This window comes from Rhea americana, unplaced genomic scaffold (genome assembly GCF_003343005.1).
Source record: "Rhea americana isolate MKP2758 unplaced genomic scaffold, rheAme1 scaffold_12, whole genome shotgun sequence".
Classification (NCBI taxonomy): Eukaryota; Metazoa; Chordata; class Aves; order Rheiformes; family Rheidae; genus Rhea; species Rhea americana.
The window spans coordinates 7,404,536-7,424,226 of NW_028185261.1; the positions used below are offsets into that span (position 1 = coordinate 7,404,536).

The following is a 19,691-nucleotide window of genomic DNA, read 5'->3' on the forward strand; positions in this document are numbered from 1 at the left end:
GGCCGTTGCCCGCGGCGGCCGTTGCCCGGGCGGGGCGGCGGCCGGGCATCCCCAGCGGGAGCGGGAGCGGGAGCAGCCGGGGCTGCGCGTCCCCGGCGGACACAATGGGCTTTATTCCTTTGGCAGCCGCGGGGAGGTCTCGAGTGGCCTTTCCCACCCGGAGGAGCGGCAAGTTTGAGATTCGKGTCGCCCGCTAGCACGGTCCCAAGTTAATTAAAACTCTCTGTCTCTCTGCAGATGGTTTTCTGGATGCTGTGATCCACACGGAGATAAATATCCGATGGAGCCATTTGCCTGCTGTGATTTCTTTCTCTCTACGAATACTCCGGTGCACTCCATTTCCATGTGAGCAGGGAGGCTGTCTGAGTTAACGGCTGCTTTTCAAACCTCGCTTCTCTCCAGACTGCTGTAGGATCTGGTCGGCGTGGTGCCGGAGGCTGGGAGCTTTGCGCCTGTGAAATTTCCTTCCCCTTCTTGCTCAGGAGTCGAGGGAGCTTTCTGACAATGATGAAGACAGAAGGCAAAGGGGAAAGGACTTTAAGAAGTGCTTCTCCACACAGAAATGCCTATAAATCTGATTTCCATGCCATCAAATGCTCTTTTGATGGAGTAAACAATCCTGAAAACGCTTCCAACAAAACAGGCTTTCAGCAGAAGCTGGGCACCTCTTCCAATGGAGGGGGAAATGATCCACACAGTCGAGGCAGAGCTGCCACTTACGGCAATAGAGTGCACAAGATCAAAAACATGTTTCTGCAGATGGGAGGTTCCTCTTCAACACCCTCTTGCGAAAGCARTCCCCCTGTTGAGACCAAATTAATCAGCCGGGCCCCAGCAGCAGATTATGGACCTTCTCCAGGTAGCCCATCTTTCCTCATTATCCAAAAAAATAATATTCTTAATACAAGTACTAGCCCCTGCAGCAGTCCTGTGGATTCATTGTCTGTGCCTTCTACTGCTGACAAGGTCATCCGTAGCAACGATGAGGCAGATCTGGACAAAGTTGCTCTGGCAGAAAAGTTTTCTGAGACYAGGAAACTATTTGAGAGAAATATAAAACAACGAAGCTCAGTGGACAGATACTCTCCCAGCAAATGTGAAAGAGGTGAGGATAAGAGGAGACGTGGTTCAGCTTCTCCTGATTGCGGCAATGTAGTGGACCATTTCAGTTTTAATACAGAAGTGAGTCTTCCAGTTGCCCTGGAGAGAGTTGACAATCAAGGTAGTGAGGAGTTGAAGCTGCAACATCCCAACAGTGGTCCGAAATCCTCCTTCCTGAACGCAGGACCCATTTCTAGGAGACTGGAAAGCTTTCTGGGTGACAGTGATACTGAAGAATCCAAAGAAATTTCCAAAAATGATAGCACTTCAAATGAAGACCATGTGGGAGGCCACTGCAGTTTGGATTCATCTGCTGCTTTTGAAAGATGTTCAGAGAAGTCTACACCAACCAAAGTGCCTGTGATCATCAGAGATGAACTGATCAAGGCACAAGACAAAAGAGAGCAACCACTACTTGAGAGAAGCATGCAGGATATGAGCAGTGTATCTGATCAGGARACTAAGTGGAGATCAGACAGTATTCTCTACCAGGTTTCCCCTGTGGAAGGGACTTCTACAGAGCTGATCGAGAGAGATGAAACCTCAGGGCATGAAAAAGCGGATTTGGAGAAAGATCATGTTGTTCAAGAGGATCAGCCACTCGGACATCAAGCACAGGAAGAGGGGAGGAGTGACTGTTCCTTGGAAGTAGCAGAAGAGCTTACAGAATGCAGTGAGACCAATCATGAAGAAATAGATGGGATATCTGTGAAAGATGGCCTTGTTACACAAGTTCAGGATGTTCGAGAACAGGAAGAGGACACTGAAGAAGAGGAGCAAGTGGCAGAAAAACAGAGAGAGAATTTCAGTGCTTTTGGAATAGAGAATGAAGCTTTTGATGATGATAGGAATGCAGAGTTAGAAAACCAAAGGCCTGAAGGTAAAGAAATTTTGGAGGGAGAGGAGGAGTATATGTATGATAGTGAATATGAGGAGTTTCCTGGACTCTCTGAAGAGGAAGATCCTGAGCCAGACCGAAAAGTGAAGTTCTCAACAGCTCCTATTAAGGTAAGTAAATCTGACTTCTCTTCTTTTGCAATGAAAAAATACCCAGGGATTACATTTTTGTGGTGGTTATTTCAAACCTCTAAAAACTCCTTTAAATTGTGAATGGATGACCGTTATTCAAAACTGTTTGGTTTTCTAAACAAGAAAAAATTTCAGTGTTAGTAACAAGTGATTTAGAAATTGCAGCAACTTCATAAGATAATCTTACTATTTTACTTGCCTATTGGGTATTTCCATGAACATTAAACTTTTATGAAGAAGCAAATGGCCTTTAATACTTGCATTCATTTGTTTAAAACTGTGGCATTACATTAGGAGGGACCGATTCTGTACTACTCAGTGTACAAATGCTTTTAAAAAAGAAACATTATAATTTAGATTTGCTTTCAATATCACCAATGAGAAAATATCAAAAGACTGATTCCTATTTACAATTATATGATTATCTCTGATAATACCCAGTTTTTTTATACTTGGCTGGTCAATGTTCTGTAGCAGTGTTAACATTAATGTTATAGAGTTATGAAGGTATGGAAGCAGGAGTTATGGGGCAGGTGGAGTAACAAGGAGTAGTATACATTGCAATACTGATGAATTAAAAAGATCTAGAAGTCTGATCCTTACTCACCAAAAGTAGCCCAAAATGAACAGAATTGTTCCACAGCTCAAGCCCTATTTACCTGTAGTCTTGTTTCAGATTTCAGTTATTCTAGTCCCACTTAGAGTTTGAGAGGGGAATGGGGAGCTAGGGAACAGGATGGACCAGGAAACTGTCCAGGCTTTCTCAAGCGTACTTTTCTTCTTATGCTATTGCAGGAAGGAAAAGTTTAATCTTTAGTAAACAGTTTTTACACTTTGTTCATACTGCGTCAGGATGCACTTTCCTTCTTATTGATCAGAGGGATGTAAAAATTCTGTTGATCGCTGTACCTCTTGCAGCAGAGGATTGTAATTTCCCAGCTTAATAAATATACATCCATGTTGTTTCTTGGAAAATGTTTTGGGGGTGGCAAAATACTAGTTTTGTTAATTGTGTTTTTTCTTATAAACTCTCGATAGACAGGATGACTTTATATGGCTTTCTTGTAGTTGATGTTGTTTTAGTGGTGACCTGGAGCACTGAAGGAGAGTGCCAGTATTRGAGTTGCACGATGACTCTAGATGAGGGCACATCTCATGAGAGATCCAGAGGGGCATCAGTCCATTTTCAAAGTAAAGAAAGTTCCCTTGCTTTTGTGCGCTTGAGTATCTGAGGAAAGTGCAGTATATATAGTCTGTAAATGTGTGTTAACTTACTGATCACTGATTTCCTGCTGTAGGCAGGAGCAATAACTGGTCATTGCTGAAGTAGCAATGGTTGTAGTTGACTTTTTTTGCGTTCTTTGTTATGTCTGTGCTAGATTTAGTTCAAAGCATAAATAGAAATCTCCGTGCCAGCTGTGATGAAAGCTCTCTTGTAGACAAAGCTCAAGTAGTTTCTTCTAACTAGCTCCGCTCAATTCACCTGCTTCTGTAAAAGTGGTTGGAGCCGCTTGTACCRGATTTTCAGTTACACATCCAAAAGATGAACTGATAATAGCAACTTTTATGGCTTTTCCATTAAAATTACATAGTTATACCATAATGCTTGACTCTTGGATTGGCAGAATACACAGTTTTTTGTGTACTTAATAATAAGCACTTGTGTGTTTAGTGGTAATATGGTCAGTGAACTTTCTTTTTAAGGCCTAGAATTGAAGCTTGTGATACTTGTCTTCCTTTATCCCATTCCATTAAAACTTGACTATGTCTTTTCTATAACAGGTGTATGAATCTCTTTTTGTATGCTATTTTCAATGGCTTTTTCTCTCCTCTTTCCTTTTGCATATGCGATGTTTTCTTTCCTTGTCTGCCGTTTTGTTTTGTATTTTTTTACGATGCCTAGTGGAGATGGGTCCTGGCATACAGTTTTGGGCCTTTCTGCTCTATAAAATAAAGAATAATTTTCCCATCTTTTCTTGCACTTCTGCAAAATCTTTTTTAGTAATAATGTACTTTTAAATAGTTCATTAACTTTTTAGAAAATCCAACTTTTACCTCATAGGAAGAAATCTCTCATTTGACTTTGCATATAGATTTTAGTGCATTTTAAATTGGAAGTGTAAAAAAAAATTCTGAATGTAACAAAAGATTATTTTTACACCCTCTCCCCACTATAGCTGAGAGCAGGGCCATAGTGAGTTATATATCCTACAAACCTTCCCTTATTTCTAGTTTCATTTAGACTTAGATTTCATATGAAATATAAGTGGCATTCCAAACGTCTGTGGCCACTGGAGGAGGAGTTCTGGCTTTCTCCTTTGTCTTAGAACTTCCTGAGTGAGCCAAGTGGAACTGGCATTTTTGTTGTTATTTCTCTCCTGCACAGTGGTATGATGAGTCCTGCTGCTCTACCCAGTCTAACTTTGTAGTGGTTATGAAGCAGTCTTCTCTGTATTTTACAGTTGTTCAGTTGCTGTTTAGCAGGTGTGTGACAGAGCTGGAGAATTCAAAACATTCAGAAGGCATTTAGGGAAGAAAAAACATACTTTCAGATCTTCAGGTTTCAGCAATGATGGAGCTCTGACCATTGTACTTGATTTACTCAAAATAGAAGCCAGGTCTGTCCATAGTTAATGGGTATAGCTTATATAGAAGTACCTGAAAAACTATTTATGCTGCAATAGCAAGAGAACTTGATTCATATCTCTAATGGGAAGTTTCTAGTCAGTTGTAAAAATGACAAGGCTTTTAAGTTTAGAAAAAAAAAAGAACAAGAGTGAAGGGGTATGGACCTGGGAGCTCCCACGGGACACAGAGTGAAGCTATAGTTAAAGCTGTATCTGAGCCATGCTAGGTATCTGTAAATATTGACATCTGTAGCATGGCTTGAGAACATAATTTGACTTGGTAATTTCTAAGAAGATGGAACATAATGATGTAAATCCTATGTTAATTTGAGTAACTCTATGCCTGTGTAAATAAACATAGATGAGACTTCTTAAAATAAACATTTTGATTGTGTAGAAACTGATGGTAATATGCCTTGGGAAGCTTGCTTTCTTGCCTTGGGTGACCCAACTCTTTAAGTCTTGCTGCTGTTTGATTTCTGCAGACCTTAAGGAGCATTATGTTGCAGCTGCTTCTTTTTCCTCTGGTAGTGAAGAGAGCAATACTGTGCACTTATTAGCAGAATGTCATTGACAGACTGGGTTTGTGTTATGGGGCATGGATTATTTTTAGTCTCTTGTTGCCACAGATGAAGCCAGTAAGAAATGAAAAGCACACTCAGCTGTCCAAGGTATTTACAAGGGAGCTGAACTTGTCCTGAAGTTTTCTAAATAAACTGTAAATCTGATCAGCACTGCAGACAGTGCAAATAATGTCAGGTAACTGTGCTGTCATCCCTTTATATTTCAGTATGCTTTTGCAGAGATTAAACTGACTTTCAGTTATGTGGTTACCTTGACATCCTTTATTAACGTTAATGTAATGACTGAGTGCTCTTTGCTTGCAGTTCTGACACTTTTCATTGGTAAAACCAATTGCAAAAGTGTTTCCAAATTGACTTCTTGGGATATTTTTCCCTCTAATTGTATCAAACTTTCCTCGAAACCTCTAAGAGCACAGTTACTAATCTAGTAAACTAGTCTATAATGATTTTTGATCCCTACAAAATCTGTTGTCAAGTAAACTTAAAAGACAGTGCTGTTATTATTTGCATTCATGGATCTGTTTAGTTTAGTGTTCAGTTTATGTTGCATGGGAGTGTCTGTCCCCAGCTTTTTGGGAATAGTACTTTCTTTCAAGATTGGAAAGTCAAGAACACAGGAAAAACAACCTCTTTGTAYAGGCTTTGCTTTGATATTTGTCACAGCTGAGTAGTAGTTTAAACTTATTAATTCTTCTGAAAAAAAGAACTGAAAGGTGGGTTTTTTGTTGTTGTTGTTGTTTTTGGTTTTTTTTTAGTTTGTGTGTTCTGATTCTAGCCAAGTATCATTAATTTTTGTGAGAGTATACAAGTCCTCCATAATATTGACGTTTGTCTAAGACATATCAAATATAACTGTTCTATGTATAACTGGGACACAAATAGTAATTATGTTCAGGTTGGCATACTCTTCAGTCTATAATACAAAACTGCTTACTCTGAAAGTTAATGAAGCAATAAATGAAGATGCACTTGAACTAGATTTTCTGTCCAACGGCGTATCTCTAAGAGCTCACCACATTAAGGAAATGCACMGCTTTCCTAGACCAATGTGTATTCTTGTTGAACACTTCACAGAATGTTGCAGAGTAATGCTTCAGTTTCATACATCCTGTGATTTTAGAATTGTAATTTCTAGATGTCCAAATTTCATACACAGTAGCGGATGGAAAAACTGGAAGACCCAAATCTTGGAGTTTCTTCAGCAGTTAGAGAATTGATGGCTGTATAAATGGTTAACTGTATGTCAACTATTGGTCAAGCARTTCAGTGAGATACTTCTGTGGTGGTAAGAGACAAGTACTTGATGTGGATGTACATTGATTTAGGAACAGATCTGAGTCAGATTTAAACAGAATTCCCTTGTATGTGTGAAGTCATATGCTGCCTGTGTCGAGCAAAAAAGCAGAAGTGTACTTCCATCATGCATTGTTTGAGATCTTTTGCAGTTGCAATTTGTTTGTTATAATGTAGATTTTAAATGCTCTGGATTTTTGTTTATCATTTGCTTCAACATTTTAGTGTTTGTACCTTAACATCCTAACAAGTTTGTCCTTACCACTTGTCTTCATATTTTTATCTTAAATTTATTATACTCTCCAAAGTACTTTTCAGTGACTTTCACAGAAGTTAACCGTGTTTTTCAGCTTAGTTCAGTTATGTTCTGCCTGCATCTAAGAGTTCACCATTTCCTGCTGGCTAACTTAACAGTGTGAGATACTTAAAAACATCTTAACTGAAGGAAAAAGTACATCTTTTTGCAGGCAAATTTGAAAACTTTTGCTCTTTTTATAATTTTTGATGAAAGCTAGATAATCTTTAATTTTTATTCAAATTTCAATTTTTATAGAAGTTAATAAACATGAATTAAGCTTAGATATGTTTAATTCTGGTCTTAGAAGGTTCTGTATTCATTATTTCTGATCCATTTTCTGAACCTTGTTATATTTAAGAAATTTTTTCCCCTTCTATGACCTCTGTTCATCTCTCTAGAAGTAGGTACTTCTAACTCAGGCTTGCTCTGGCAATTCCTTATATCTGAAGTTTTCATCTATTTTGTTTTTTAAAAATTATTTGATATATTCTAGAAATAAGAGATTTTGTAATGGTAGATTTATTTAGCATTTCAAGAGTCTTTGAGCTAGAGTGCAGTGTCAGGGTATGGGACTGTAGAGCAGAAAAATTAGAACAGAAAAAGCAAATAACTTCTTTTTATATTCTTCCTCACCATTGAAGAGGAGCTTGACTCTTTCCATTAATACATCAATGTATTTCTAATTGAATTATTAATTTAATACAGTTATATGATATACTAGCTGCCCCGTTTGTTGTACTTGTTAATGCTGTTAAGTTGTGGACAAATATGAGAATAGTCCTATTCTTAGTCTGGTTACCTAAAGAAATAAACTTTATGTGGTTTGTTGTTATTATGTTCACCTATCAGACTTTGCTCCTTCCCAGTCCTGCTAAGTTTTAACTTCATTGCAGTTTCATCAGGATTTGAAAGGGAAGGGAGAAATTTTAATTTATATATGTATATATAGTGTGTGTATGTATCATATATATATGAGATACACACACACTATGTATGTGTGTATGTGTATATATATATGTGTGTGTGTGTGTACATATATAAATATAAATGAGATACACACACACACACACCACATACCACTTGGTTTTGGGAAAATTGGCACCTGTATTAAAGAAGGCTGCCTCACTGATGGCAGGGCTGCAGCTTGAGTTTGTAACTTGTTCTTTTTGCCCAGTGCTAGCTGATCACTATGCACATGCTGTGTCTTGTGTGGAGGAGGACTGTGGGGAAGAAGAGGGAGGAAAGGGGTAAACAGGAGGCACCAAAGGTTTCACTGAATGTGTGCTCAGAAACAGTGAGGAGGTGATGATAGAAGAGAAATAGAGGAGGTGAGGTTAYGGAGAGGAGAATGCAGGCAGAGAGATTTTATAGGAGGAAAGTTCATTAGCTTAACAGTTCAGTCAAGGAGCTGGAAGATTGAGCTGCGTTTTAATGATGATTGCTGCTATTAGCACCTGAGGATACCTAGACTAGATCATGAAAAATATCTGGCAGTAGCTGAAATTTGTTGGTAGTTTATCTTTTGAGAGATGGAAAAAAATAGCTATCCTTTTTCGTATCATTCTAATGTGTAAGTCTACTCAAAAGGACTCCAGTAAAAAGAAGCATGTCTCAGTAAATCCAGTTTGTGTACATACTTTGTAATCTTGAGATTGTGAAGATGCAGTTTAGCAGTTTTTTTTTTTTTTTTTTTTTTTTTTACAGGGCTCTTATGTGTTTCATAAGTAGTAAATTATTATATTTCAAATGGCAACATATAAAATCTTTAGATTTGCTTTTCCAATACTTTCCCTGAAGTGGCTGGAAGTGAGACTATCCTTTTCAAATCCGAGGTGTTGGTAGTCATAGAATCATTGAATCAGTAAGGTTGGAAGGGACCTCTGGAGATCATCTAGTCCAATTCCCCTGYTCAAGCAGGGTCACCTAGAGCATGTTAGACAGAGTAGCATCCAGGCGGCTTTAAATATCTCCAGAGAAGGAGACTCCACAGCCTTTCTTGGCAACCTGYTCCAGTGCTCCGTCACTCTCCCAGTGAAGAAATTCCCCCTCACGTTCAGGTGGAACTGCCTGTGCTTCAATTTTTGCCCGTTGCCTCTTGTAATTACTAGTCATTACTAGTGACAGTATTATTACAGATTAGTTAGTTGAGTTGGTCTGATATGGCCATTTGGGGTTTTATTTTTTTGTTGTTTTTTTTTCCTCTGTTGGGGTCACAAAGCAGCAAGCTGAGCAACCAGCTAAAATTAATTTAATTGGACAATTTTGTCTTATGTCTTTTTTTTTTTTTTTTAAGTTCCTCTTACTAATTTGCTTGCTATTTAGGCAGTTTAGATTCAGTCAGGTTGATAATTTTGGTTTGGGAAGTACTAAATAAAAACACATTTCTATTTCTAATTCTTCTGGATTGCCAGTCTGAAGTCAGTGGTGCCAAGACATCTGTGAAGCGTATGTATGTTCATAATTGAACCACTTTCTTTATGTATGTAGTCTTTCAAGAGCCAGGAATTTTGGTTTTGGAGTGGATTTCTTCTTCTACACTATGTGGTATTGTGAGTGGCTTTTTGCCTCTTCTGGTTGTATCGTATTTATTTGGAGCTTTTCAGTCTCTTCATCAGTCTTTCAGTCAGAGAGCAAGGCCACATCAATTGGTGGTGGTGAAACACAACCAAGTCTTGGAAGAGTTCTGCTTCTGTAGAGAGAGAACATGGTTTTCTTTTTTCCCTCAAATTCCATTCTGAGTCTTTGAAATGGAATAGAATCATTGCACAAAATCTGAATGAATACTTTCTCTGCCTTCGTATTTCTTTTACTAAGATTTAAAACCGAAAGGTCTGAAAAAGACTTTTTTTTTCTGAAGTAGGTAGCTTAATCTGACAGAAACAGATACCATGTTGTTTGTTTTACTCTCTAAGTATCTACAGTGCCTGTGCTACTGTAATGAAATAYATAAATAGAGAATAAATTGTATTTTTATTGAGAATAGTGTGACTGGCAGCAAAGTGATGTAGTTCAATAGATACTCATTGTTTTTCTCTTTCCTCATTTCTGTTGTGGGAATGTATTCAAAAGAAAAATGTCAAGAAAGTTAGAGCAGAATTCTGTCCAATTAGTATTTGTGATGATTTATGGCTAACAGGCCTTTAGAATTTATGTAAACCTTATGTATGGGATTTGAGACTTTGTGCAAAAGAAATGAACGTAGATGCAATTAGAAAGAAAAGAAGACTGGAAAAGTTGAGAACAGAAAATGGGGGATGATGGGATTAAGTGTGGGGGAGAACATAAATTGCCACGTGCACGGATGGGAAATAAAGTGAACTGTGGAGTGGAGAAAGAAAGTAAAGAAAAAGTGTAAAGGGCATGCCAAGATTGGTGTCAGGAAAAGAGAAAGAGTACTTGGAGGATGGGAAAAAAATATGTAAGGTGGTGAAACAAATGTTACTGAATAACTTGACAAAAGCATGCCAGTGGACTCACGGTACTGCTGATGTTGAGTAATATTTTGTTTAACAGTTTGTCAGAGGTTTTGACAGATATTAGAGATCTTCAAAAACTTTCAATGTTTGTGTTGTTAAATCATCTACTTACTCAACAATTAGAAAATGTGCAGCTAGATGCATTAAAACGAATAGCAGACTTCGTGTTTATTTTCAGTGCTGATAGCCAGAAGCAGAGTAGTTCTGGTTAGTCTTTGGGCTAATAGGTATATTTTTCAAATACTGATTGTTTAATTCTTACAGTAATTGACATTTCACTTATAACATTGTTAGATATTTGGGGGGGAGGGGGCTAAAAAAGTATCAAGTTTATATTATAGTAGGTTGGTTGTCTCTGAAGGAAATTAATTCAGAATTTTTCCTCTGTGGTGTGAAGATTCATATCTAGACCAGAGTACTTGTCCTGTGAATATACTAAATTCCTAGCAAAAGGTATTTTTGAATTGGGACAGTTGGGGAATTGGGCTTTGAGTCAATGCTAGTTGTTGTTGTTTAAGAGAGTATTTTTGGTTTATCTACCTTCTAGTCAATACTGGATGAATAAAATTTATTTCATGTTTAGCCAATGATTATCCTTTTCCCTCATGAACAACTTAGGCATTATTGGAAGGATAAGGTGGGAATTTTTTATTACTAAGCAACTATAGTACTTGTTCTTTTTTAATCTGAGAATTTCTGGATTTAATTTTCAGAAATTAGGTTGGAGAAGTTCTCCTTGTGTTAGAAAAAAGATCAGTTCAAGGGCTACTTGATTCAAACTTAACTGAATGTGGAATGAGTGTTTTTGTTTTACCCCATTTATTCATGAGCTGGTTGAAAGGAAATGTTTTTCTGTGTTTTAACAAAACTATGAGCCATGTAGGCTCAGGAAAACTAGGCTGATGTTGGTATTGTGTAGCCAGTGCCAGTTTGTGTACTCTGCATGGCTCAGTGAATGACCAGGTGGACACAGTAGCCCAATAGGATTAACACTTCGGTATGAATGTGTTGGCAACTAAGTTGTCTGTGCTGTGGATCTGAAGAAAGGATGCAAGTAGTCTTTGCGTAGACTGACTTGGTTGGGTTTTTCAATTATGTTATGTTAAGCTACAAAATGAAGTACATAAGTGTGCACAGGTTGTTTATCCACTTGTAACAGAAAATGCTACGTTGAATGAAATACTTCTRTTTATCAACCTGTTTAACAGTTACCAAGCATTCAGAATCATTTTTGAAGAGCAGAAAAAAAAGTAAAAGCATAAATATAGAAGTTTGTTCTTTTCTTTTTAATCAAGATATTTGCTGATTTTTTTTAAAAAGATCATTTGATAGCATGAATTGACAAATCAGGTATAGTCATTTTCACTCAAAATATAACAAGTAATGATAATAAAAACATAAGCCATATATCTTTCAGAAATATAGGGAATAATAGGTAGGGATAATCCAATGTCTACTTTAACTGAAGAGAGAGATTGTAAGAATAAACAGTCAAGTGCATACCATGCTTCTGTCCTGCTTTAGTGTTACTGTTTCAAACAACTATTTGTGTCTGCTTGTGTGCTTCTGTTTTGCCAGATGTAGAAAAGGTGATCAATTTGAAAAGCTGAAACTGTTTATTATTAGATTATTTATCAAAGAATTTAGAAATTATTAGATAGTTTTCCCTGAACCATGACTTTATTCAGTGACAGTAATTTTTGTTGTTCAACATAAGAATTGTATTTCAGAAGGAATATGGACCAGCTAGTGGAATCATTGCTAGGCATGATATCCATGTGAGAGACCATTTCTCTCTCTGAAATGCCTTTCAACTGTTATTGTTACTTTAACTGCTGATATAGGTATTATGTTTTTCAGTKAGTATTACATTAGTGTTTAAAAGTGATGCTGAAATTGATTCAGCTCTGGTTACTTGGGAATCTTTGCATGAGGTTGTTGATTTCTTAACCTTACTGTTTAGCAATATTTGTAACATTATGCCTTTGATCGTGTGCAAGCAAATTGTTCTTACAGGAATGACTATAGGAGATGGAGCCCTTTGGGCTGTAACTGTTTTATGATTTGAAAGGTAAAATATTGTCTCTTTTTTGAAGAGTGCACTTTCCTTCTAACAAAATTACTATTCTGGTAAAGCTAATAAAGTTTTTCTGTAGAGCTTTTTATGTACTGCTAACATGTTGAATTAAGGAAGAGTATTGTTTCTCTGTGATAATTTTCTGTGATAACACTGTGATATAATGAAGATATTTTTAGTTTTTTATGATAATACTAATTGAATGATTGATAGTAGTCTTTTAGGCAATAGGCTGCTTTGGTGCTTTTGAGTCCTGAACTTGTTGATTTTTGGCACCTTCATAGAAAGGGATGAACTGAGTTTTGCATTCAAAAAGTGATCTACTAGGGGAATGAATACAATTTGTTCTACCTCCACATCAATATCTCTATTCTCAAAGAACTGCAAATATCATTTACAAATTTAAAATTAAAAAATAATATTTTTTATATTTAACTAAAATATTTTCAACCTGCCAGATTGAAACTTATAGCATATTTAATTCAGTCTATTGAGATGATGCGACTTTGGTTCTCCCTTCTCTCCAGTGCCTTATAAATGGTTGTGTAAGGAGCTGGTCTTCCTTTTTGCTAATGGAATTTTTTGGTCGATGCAGAGTAAACATCATCTTCTGCTTTGTGTGTTAGAACACTGAGTCATAAAGAATCAAGTTAATATATAATTGTCAATGTCTTCTAAGTAGACACCAGCATAAACTACATCCTCCACATTTTGCTCATTCAGGGGTTTGATAATTAGTGTCTTAACATTTTAGTCATATCTAAGTTATTAACACTAGGTCACATATACACTTATAAATGAGCAAACTTGATTTCTTTCTATTTCTCACTTACTATTTGTTTTTGTTCTTAAAAACTTAGTATGCATGTTAAAAGTGCTTGTTTGTCCACTCTTGAACTTTTTTCTTGTTACTAGTTTAAAATCCATTTTACAGCCAACTTGTCTCTCTCTTGAGTAGAGAGATTGGTTCTTGTGGGATGACAGGGAACCAAGCTAGGCAGGCCTTGTTCCAAAGGCAGACAAGTACTTCATGAAATCAAAGTACTTCTACTCCCTATCCTATTCAAAAAAAATTTTTTTTGATTGATTTAAGCAATTTGGCCACTTTTTTTCTTTTTTTTTTTTTTTTCTGATAGTGGTGGAGTAAGGATTCTTGAGGGTGTTTGGATGGTTTTCATCCTCGTCAGCATTTTTTTTCTTTAAAGTTTGTGGAAGACAGATATCGCAAATACACCCCTTGTCATCCCTTTGTTGCCAGTTTTTGCCCGCTGGTGTGTAGGTAACAGTCCAAAGGAGTTTGTTAGCTTATTTGTCTTATGCAAGACAGAAAAATTCAAATCCTTTTCAGGACTCCTTGTAGTAAAGCTCTTTTTTGGGGGAGGGTAAGGGGTGGAGAGGAAGCTCCCAAAACCATGGGTTTCTTTCTTCCCCTTTAACCCAGTGGATTTAATCTTGCTTATTTGTTGGACTACTACATTAAAGATATGGCCATGTCATGTTTGTGGAGTGACCCAGGCTCTAAAGATTAATGGAGCATTTGGCAGAGTTTCTTAAACAGTTTTTTAGCTGTAGTCTGGAAGGTGAACCAGGTTAAGTCCAGTGTGAAATAGATCTTGGTTGCTTTTTGGTAATCTGTTTTAATAACTTTTTCCCTGTATCTAAGGTTACGGCCAGACAGAGCTAGCACCATCGAATTCCGTGTTATTTACATGATTAATTAAATGTCTAGGTAATCTTTGTGTGAAAATGCAGAAGTTGCAGAAACTTGGTAGGTAGTGTAAATTAACTTTCTGTGCTGGACATCGTTGATTAGGGAGACTGTTGCCACAACTGCCATCCATAAATGAGTGGTTTTCCTCAATATCCCCGTAAGACAAAAACACTTAGTACCCACAAAAGAATTATGCATGTAAACTCTGTTTTTCAAATGTTGTTTTTAATCTCTGAGGGTTTTAGGGGGGAGGAGGGAAAGGAAGGAAATACGACTCTTACTTTGTCTTTTTTTCTAACTTATGTGTATTTAAATGTAACTAACAAACATACTGAATAGTAAAATTAACCTTGTTGTATTACTCATTATTTCTTCCTTTCTAGATTTTTTATCTTAATATTGGTTACTCGTTTCTGTTGTTTGTTTATCCTTTTTTTTTTTTTTTTAAGCAGTTCATAAATTTAGCTGGAGTGATTACTAAAAATAGCAATGTATGTAACAAGGCATTTCCTTTTCCTGGGAAACTGCGTGATTCCTCTGCAAAATCAGAAAACTACATCTGTTTGAAGCACTATAATTGGCAAATGGTGTGGAGGGAGGGCAGAAGAGAGGAGGAAGGATTTTGGAATGTAGTCCAAAGAGAAGAAGAGACACAATTTATCATAGAGGAGGCAGTTGGTTTCCTTAACTGATTTATTTTAAAGATTTGCTACATTTACAACAAAAGAAGTTTAATTGTTTTGAAACTTCTAAAATGTTACTTCTATGCAAGTTAGAAACTGTCTTATGACAGCAGTATTTAGTGCTACTACAATAAATTGATGGTTATTTAGAAAATAAGATCTTTAAAAATACTGCTTTAATTTCCTTAGCCATTTTCTTTCAATTATCATGTGTGGAAGGAGAGAAAAAAAACACTAAAATAAAATTTTCTATTACCTTTCTTAGGTTTTCAGTACTTATTCAAATGAAGACTATGATAGACGTAATGAAGAAGTTGATCCTGTGGCAGCCTCAGCTGAGTATGAACTTGAGAAAAGAGTGGAAAAGATGGAAGTGTTTCCTGTAGAAATAGAAAAAGGTGCAAATTAAACCTTGAATACTTGCTTGAAAGAGATACTATGCACATGAAAGATAAAGAAGTTTTAAACTGGCTTTTCACATTCTCTTGAATATACTGAATTTTTACGGGACTGGCCTCTCTTAAATGCAAATTGTTGTACTTAATTGAAGTTAGGAAGGCTACATTAATGCATGGCAGATCTGGGCCAGAATACCTATAGCTCATAAATCTTTGAGGTAGAATTCTCTTGCAGATACCATGAAACTTTTAATCTAGCAGACAGTTGTAACTACAATACCCAAGGGCTTTAATAAGTTGAATCTAGTTAGAAAATATTCTTTGGTGTTAATTATTTTTTTTTAGTATGTGAATTTTCATATTCTGCATGGATATGAACAGAACATATGGAAGGACTTGGAACACTTTGAAACCGCTCTATGTGTATTCACATCTTGTGTTGTGTGGTTGATGTTAGATTTTTTTTGAATCCCTTAGGTGACAGTGGTCTGGGCATCAGTATTATTGGAATGGGAGTTGGTGCAGACCAGGGACTAGAAAAACTAGGTATTTTTGTAAAAACAATAACAGATGGTGGAGCTGCTCAAAGAGATGGACGGTGAGTTTTCTATTGCATTGATTATGCTTTTTGCTAACTTTTAACTAATCCTAATTGTTTTGATTTGATATGCTAAATACTGTGAATAAAAGGGCAAAAGCTAGACACGACTGAATAAATATTACTTTACTGCTTTATGTGAAAATTTTAGAAACAATTATTTGATTTAATGTAGGGCATTTTTGTAAAATGAATGTAGGTGTAGTGAAAGTGTAGGTATACTCCATATATGGAAAAAAGCTCAGAATGTGCACATATGTAATGCTGCCGCCAAATCAGCCAAGAACACCAATCAATGTGTAAATGGTATAAAAATACCATGTCAAATACCATATAAATACTAATAGGTGATCTGCAATAGTAACTGTAAATTAAGAGACTGAGTCCCAAAAAATTCATTGCTTGAAAAACAAACTTTCGTATTATAAAAAGTAGGGAGTTTCAGGTGGTGTTTGTCTCATGAATAATCTATCAAGCTGAAATACTTTTGTTGAACTGGTAGCTAAGCATTTATTTATTTTGTAGAATTCAAGTCAATGATCAGATTGTTGAGGTTGATGGTATAAGTCTAGTGGGAGTTACTCAGTTCTTCGCAGCCACTGTACTGAAAAACACTAAAGGCACAGTGAGGTATGTATGTCTTCTATCAAATACTAGCCTTTTTTATTGTAATTTTTCATTAATGGAGAAAACATGATTTGAAAGTTTTACAAAGATGTCATTGAAAGCAGCAGTACAGCAAGATACAATCTTTTAGGTATATCTTAAGCTTTTTGCTGCAAGGTAACTTGTATTGTTTTGTAGGTTTCTGATTGGAAGAGAGAAACCAGGGACTCAGAGTGAAGTAGCCCGTCTCATTAGTGAGACTTTAGAGCAAGAGAGATGTCTGTATGAGCAACACTATGTTCATGATGATACGGAGCAGGTAAAACACCGTTTTATAAAGTAGATTATCACCTCTGTATGCAAGAACTTCTGTAAATGGGATAAATGTTTTTTTGAATCAGACAAGTAAAAAGGCACACGATCTAGTTGGAGGCCATTAACTAGTGGTATAACCCAGAGTCAATACTGGATCCAATCCTATTTAACTTATTTATGAATGGCCTGGATGATGGAACAGATGGAACCATCAGAAAGTTTGCTGATGATGCAAAACTGGGAGGAGTGGCTAATGCACCGGAGAGGTGTACTGCCATTCAGGACTATAATAGGCTGGAGAAATGGGCAGAGAGGAACCTCATGAAGTTCAGTAAAGGCAAGTATGGAGTACTACATCTAGGGAAGAATAACTGCATGCACCAATACAGGCTAGGGGCAGACCTGCTGGAAAGCAGCTCTGTGCAGAAAGACCTGGGGGGTCCTGGTGGACAACAAGTTAACCAGGAGCCAGCAATGTGTCCTTGTGGCCAAGAAGGCCAATGGCATCCTGGGCTACATCAGGAAGAGCATTGCCAAAAGGTCTAGGGAGATAATTTTTGATCTTTCCCCTTTATTCAGCCCTGGTGAGGCCACACTTGGAGTGCTGCATCCAGTGCTGGGCCACTGAGAGATGGAGCTACTAGAGTGAGTCCAACGAAGGGCCACTAAGATAGTAAACAGATTGGGGCATCTCTCTCATGAGGAAAGGCTGAGAGAGCTGGGACTGTTTAGCATGGAGAAGACTGAGRGGGGAGATCTTACCAACATGCATGGATATCTGATAGAAGAGTGTAAAGAAGACTACGAAAGACTTTTTAGTGGTGCCCAGTAACAGGCTGAAAGGCAACAGGCACAAACCGAAACACAGGAAGTTCCATCTGAACATGAGGAAAAGCTTTGTTTCTGTGAGGGTGACTGAGCACTGGAACAGGTTGTCCAGAGTCTCACTTCTTGGATATAATCAAAAGTCATCTGGACAGAGTCCTGGGCAGCCTGTTCTAGGTGATGCTGCTTGAGCATGGGAGTTGGTCTAGATGATCTCTAAAAGTCTCTTCCAACTTTCAGCCATTCTGTGATTATCTCAAAAAAAGTTAAGATGAACAACTTGATTAAAACACAAAATAACAATTTCATAAGTTAGCATTGTCAAGGCACATGATTGTCAATACTTGCTATGCTTCCAACTTCTCATAATCTTATGCCTCAGCTGTGGCTTGCTTTGTTTACTGTTTACTTAGCCCTCTTTTGTGGAATTTTGATGAAAARTGTTTGCAAGTCAATTTCAAAGTGTATTGTAGATATAAGGAACTAAAAAGGAATAGTGATGAGTTAAGAAAAAGTTTACAACTATTTGGATTCCTTAATTGTGTGCTATCTTCATTGCCGCTACCATGATGAGAAGCATGTGTGTTACAGGATGTCATGATTTCTCCATCTTGTCAGGATGATGACTATGATGATGATGAAGACGCATTTGAATCACATTTACATGGAAAATCTGTAGAAGTTTTTGATCTTCCTGAAAATGAAGATATCAATTTACCACTGGATATGGATTCAGCACAGTTTCTTCTTAAATTTAAAGAGGTGCAGTAACAGTTTCTTAAACCTTCTTTGTCATACTTTGGTGAACATCTGTATCTTAAAAGGTTTGATGTAATCTTCATGTTCCTCCTTTTGTGGTTTTTGGGTTTGTTTCCCCATCCTCACTAATAAAGATCTCTTGTGTCTTTTGAAATGTCCTATAACTTTCTGGTCCCTGCTTCCCTGTGCAAATTTATGTTAAATAGTCATTTGAYTTAATTAAAATTAAAAAAGCTTTGATCAGGCATTAGAACACAAGACTTCCTACTTGTTGTGGTCTGTGAACATTGCATTAAATAGTTTATGATATTTCTCTTATTTCTTTTTTTGGCCTGTTCGATCTTGCACTTTTAGCTGCAAAGTGGCATAGCTTTAGGTGCAGGGAGTGGGGCAAGGTGAGTATCCCTATGTTGAATGGTCTCTAGCTCTGTGGTTTTGCCTTCTTCAGGGAGACAAGAAGTACATGTCTAAATCTTGTCAGGGCAGAAGTCACATGGCATCTAGACTTCCCACACCCAGAGTTTACTCTAATCACTGAGATCTGGGAAATGTCTGTGTACAGAAAAACACCTTGTTCTGTAGATATGTATGGTTTTGGTTTGGAGGAGTTCTTTAGGTGATTCTTTCAGATTTTTTGGAAGTAATGAATTTGTAAACCCAGTAGAGGGTTCCAAACTGTGACTCCCAACAGGGCACAAACGGGAACTGGATTCTAGTTTACCAGTATGTTATAGAAAATATTATTTGCCTCACTCAAGGCTGTGGAGTTGTCTAGGATTTAAGTGTTACAGAGTTTGACATTTAGGAGTCTCTGTTTCTTTAGTAGAGTTAAGTCCATGTCATTTTCAATCTGGAGGAGAAAAATATACTGCAAGTAAAAATTGTTTTTTTCTCAGCTTGGCATTTTAAGATGCTGTTTTGTACATACTTCAGCATATTTTTATAAAGGATCAGTAGTTTGCAGACATCATTTAAGTTTACTGTCKTGGTAATATTGTTGAAGAAGTTGAAATTTTAGACTGTTGATCACTAGAGAATATTTACAGTATATATTTTCTAGGTTAGGAAGCATAGCAGCAGAGTGGGGCATCTTTTCACAAATACCATATTTACCTGAGATGCAATTAAATTCCTACCTGGAATCATTACACTGTTATTAACATAATCCAAGTGAAGCATTCAAACTCATGGACTTATTTGTTTTAATGTATGTTTGGTGCACTATACTTTGCAAAAAAAAAAAAAAATTTTACTAGAGTTACAGAGGCAAAGTAGCATATAAGAAATAAGAGTTGTCAAAAAGTGTGCTTT

The 19,691-nt window shown here is 36.9% G+C and overlaps 1 protein-coding gene across 2 annotated transcripts in view; it reads left to right on the top strand.

Annotated features, from left to right (window-relative positions):
- The first annotated feature begins 30 nt into the window (after positions 1-30).
- LOC146600591 (neurabin-1-like) overlaps positions 31-19,691 on the top strand; it is a 50,226-nt gene continuing 30,565 nt past the window's right edge. Inside the window, exons 1-6 of one of the 2 annotated variants that reach the window (XM_085322912.1) lie at positions 31-2,109; positions 15,145-15,277; positions 15,755-15,875; positions 16,401-16,505; positions 16,680-16,800; positions 18,240-18,383. In XM_085322912.1, coding sequence (XP_085179038.1) covers positions 505-2,109; positions 15,145-15,277; positions 15,755-15,875; positions 16,401-16,505; positions 16,680-16,800; positions 18,240-18,383 — 2,229 coding nt within the window. In that variant the 5' untranslated portion in view covers positions 31-504. The remainder of the gene's footprint in view (positions 2,110-15,144; positions 15,278-15,754; positions 15,876-16,400; positions 16,506-16,679; positions 16,801-18,239; positions 18,384-19,691) is intronic. The other variant, XM_085322920.1, reaches the window with a different exon arrangement.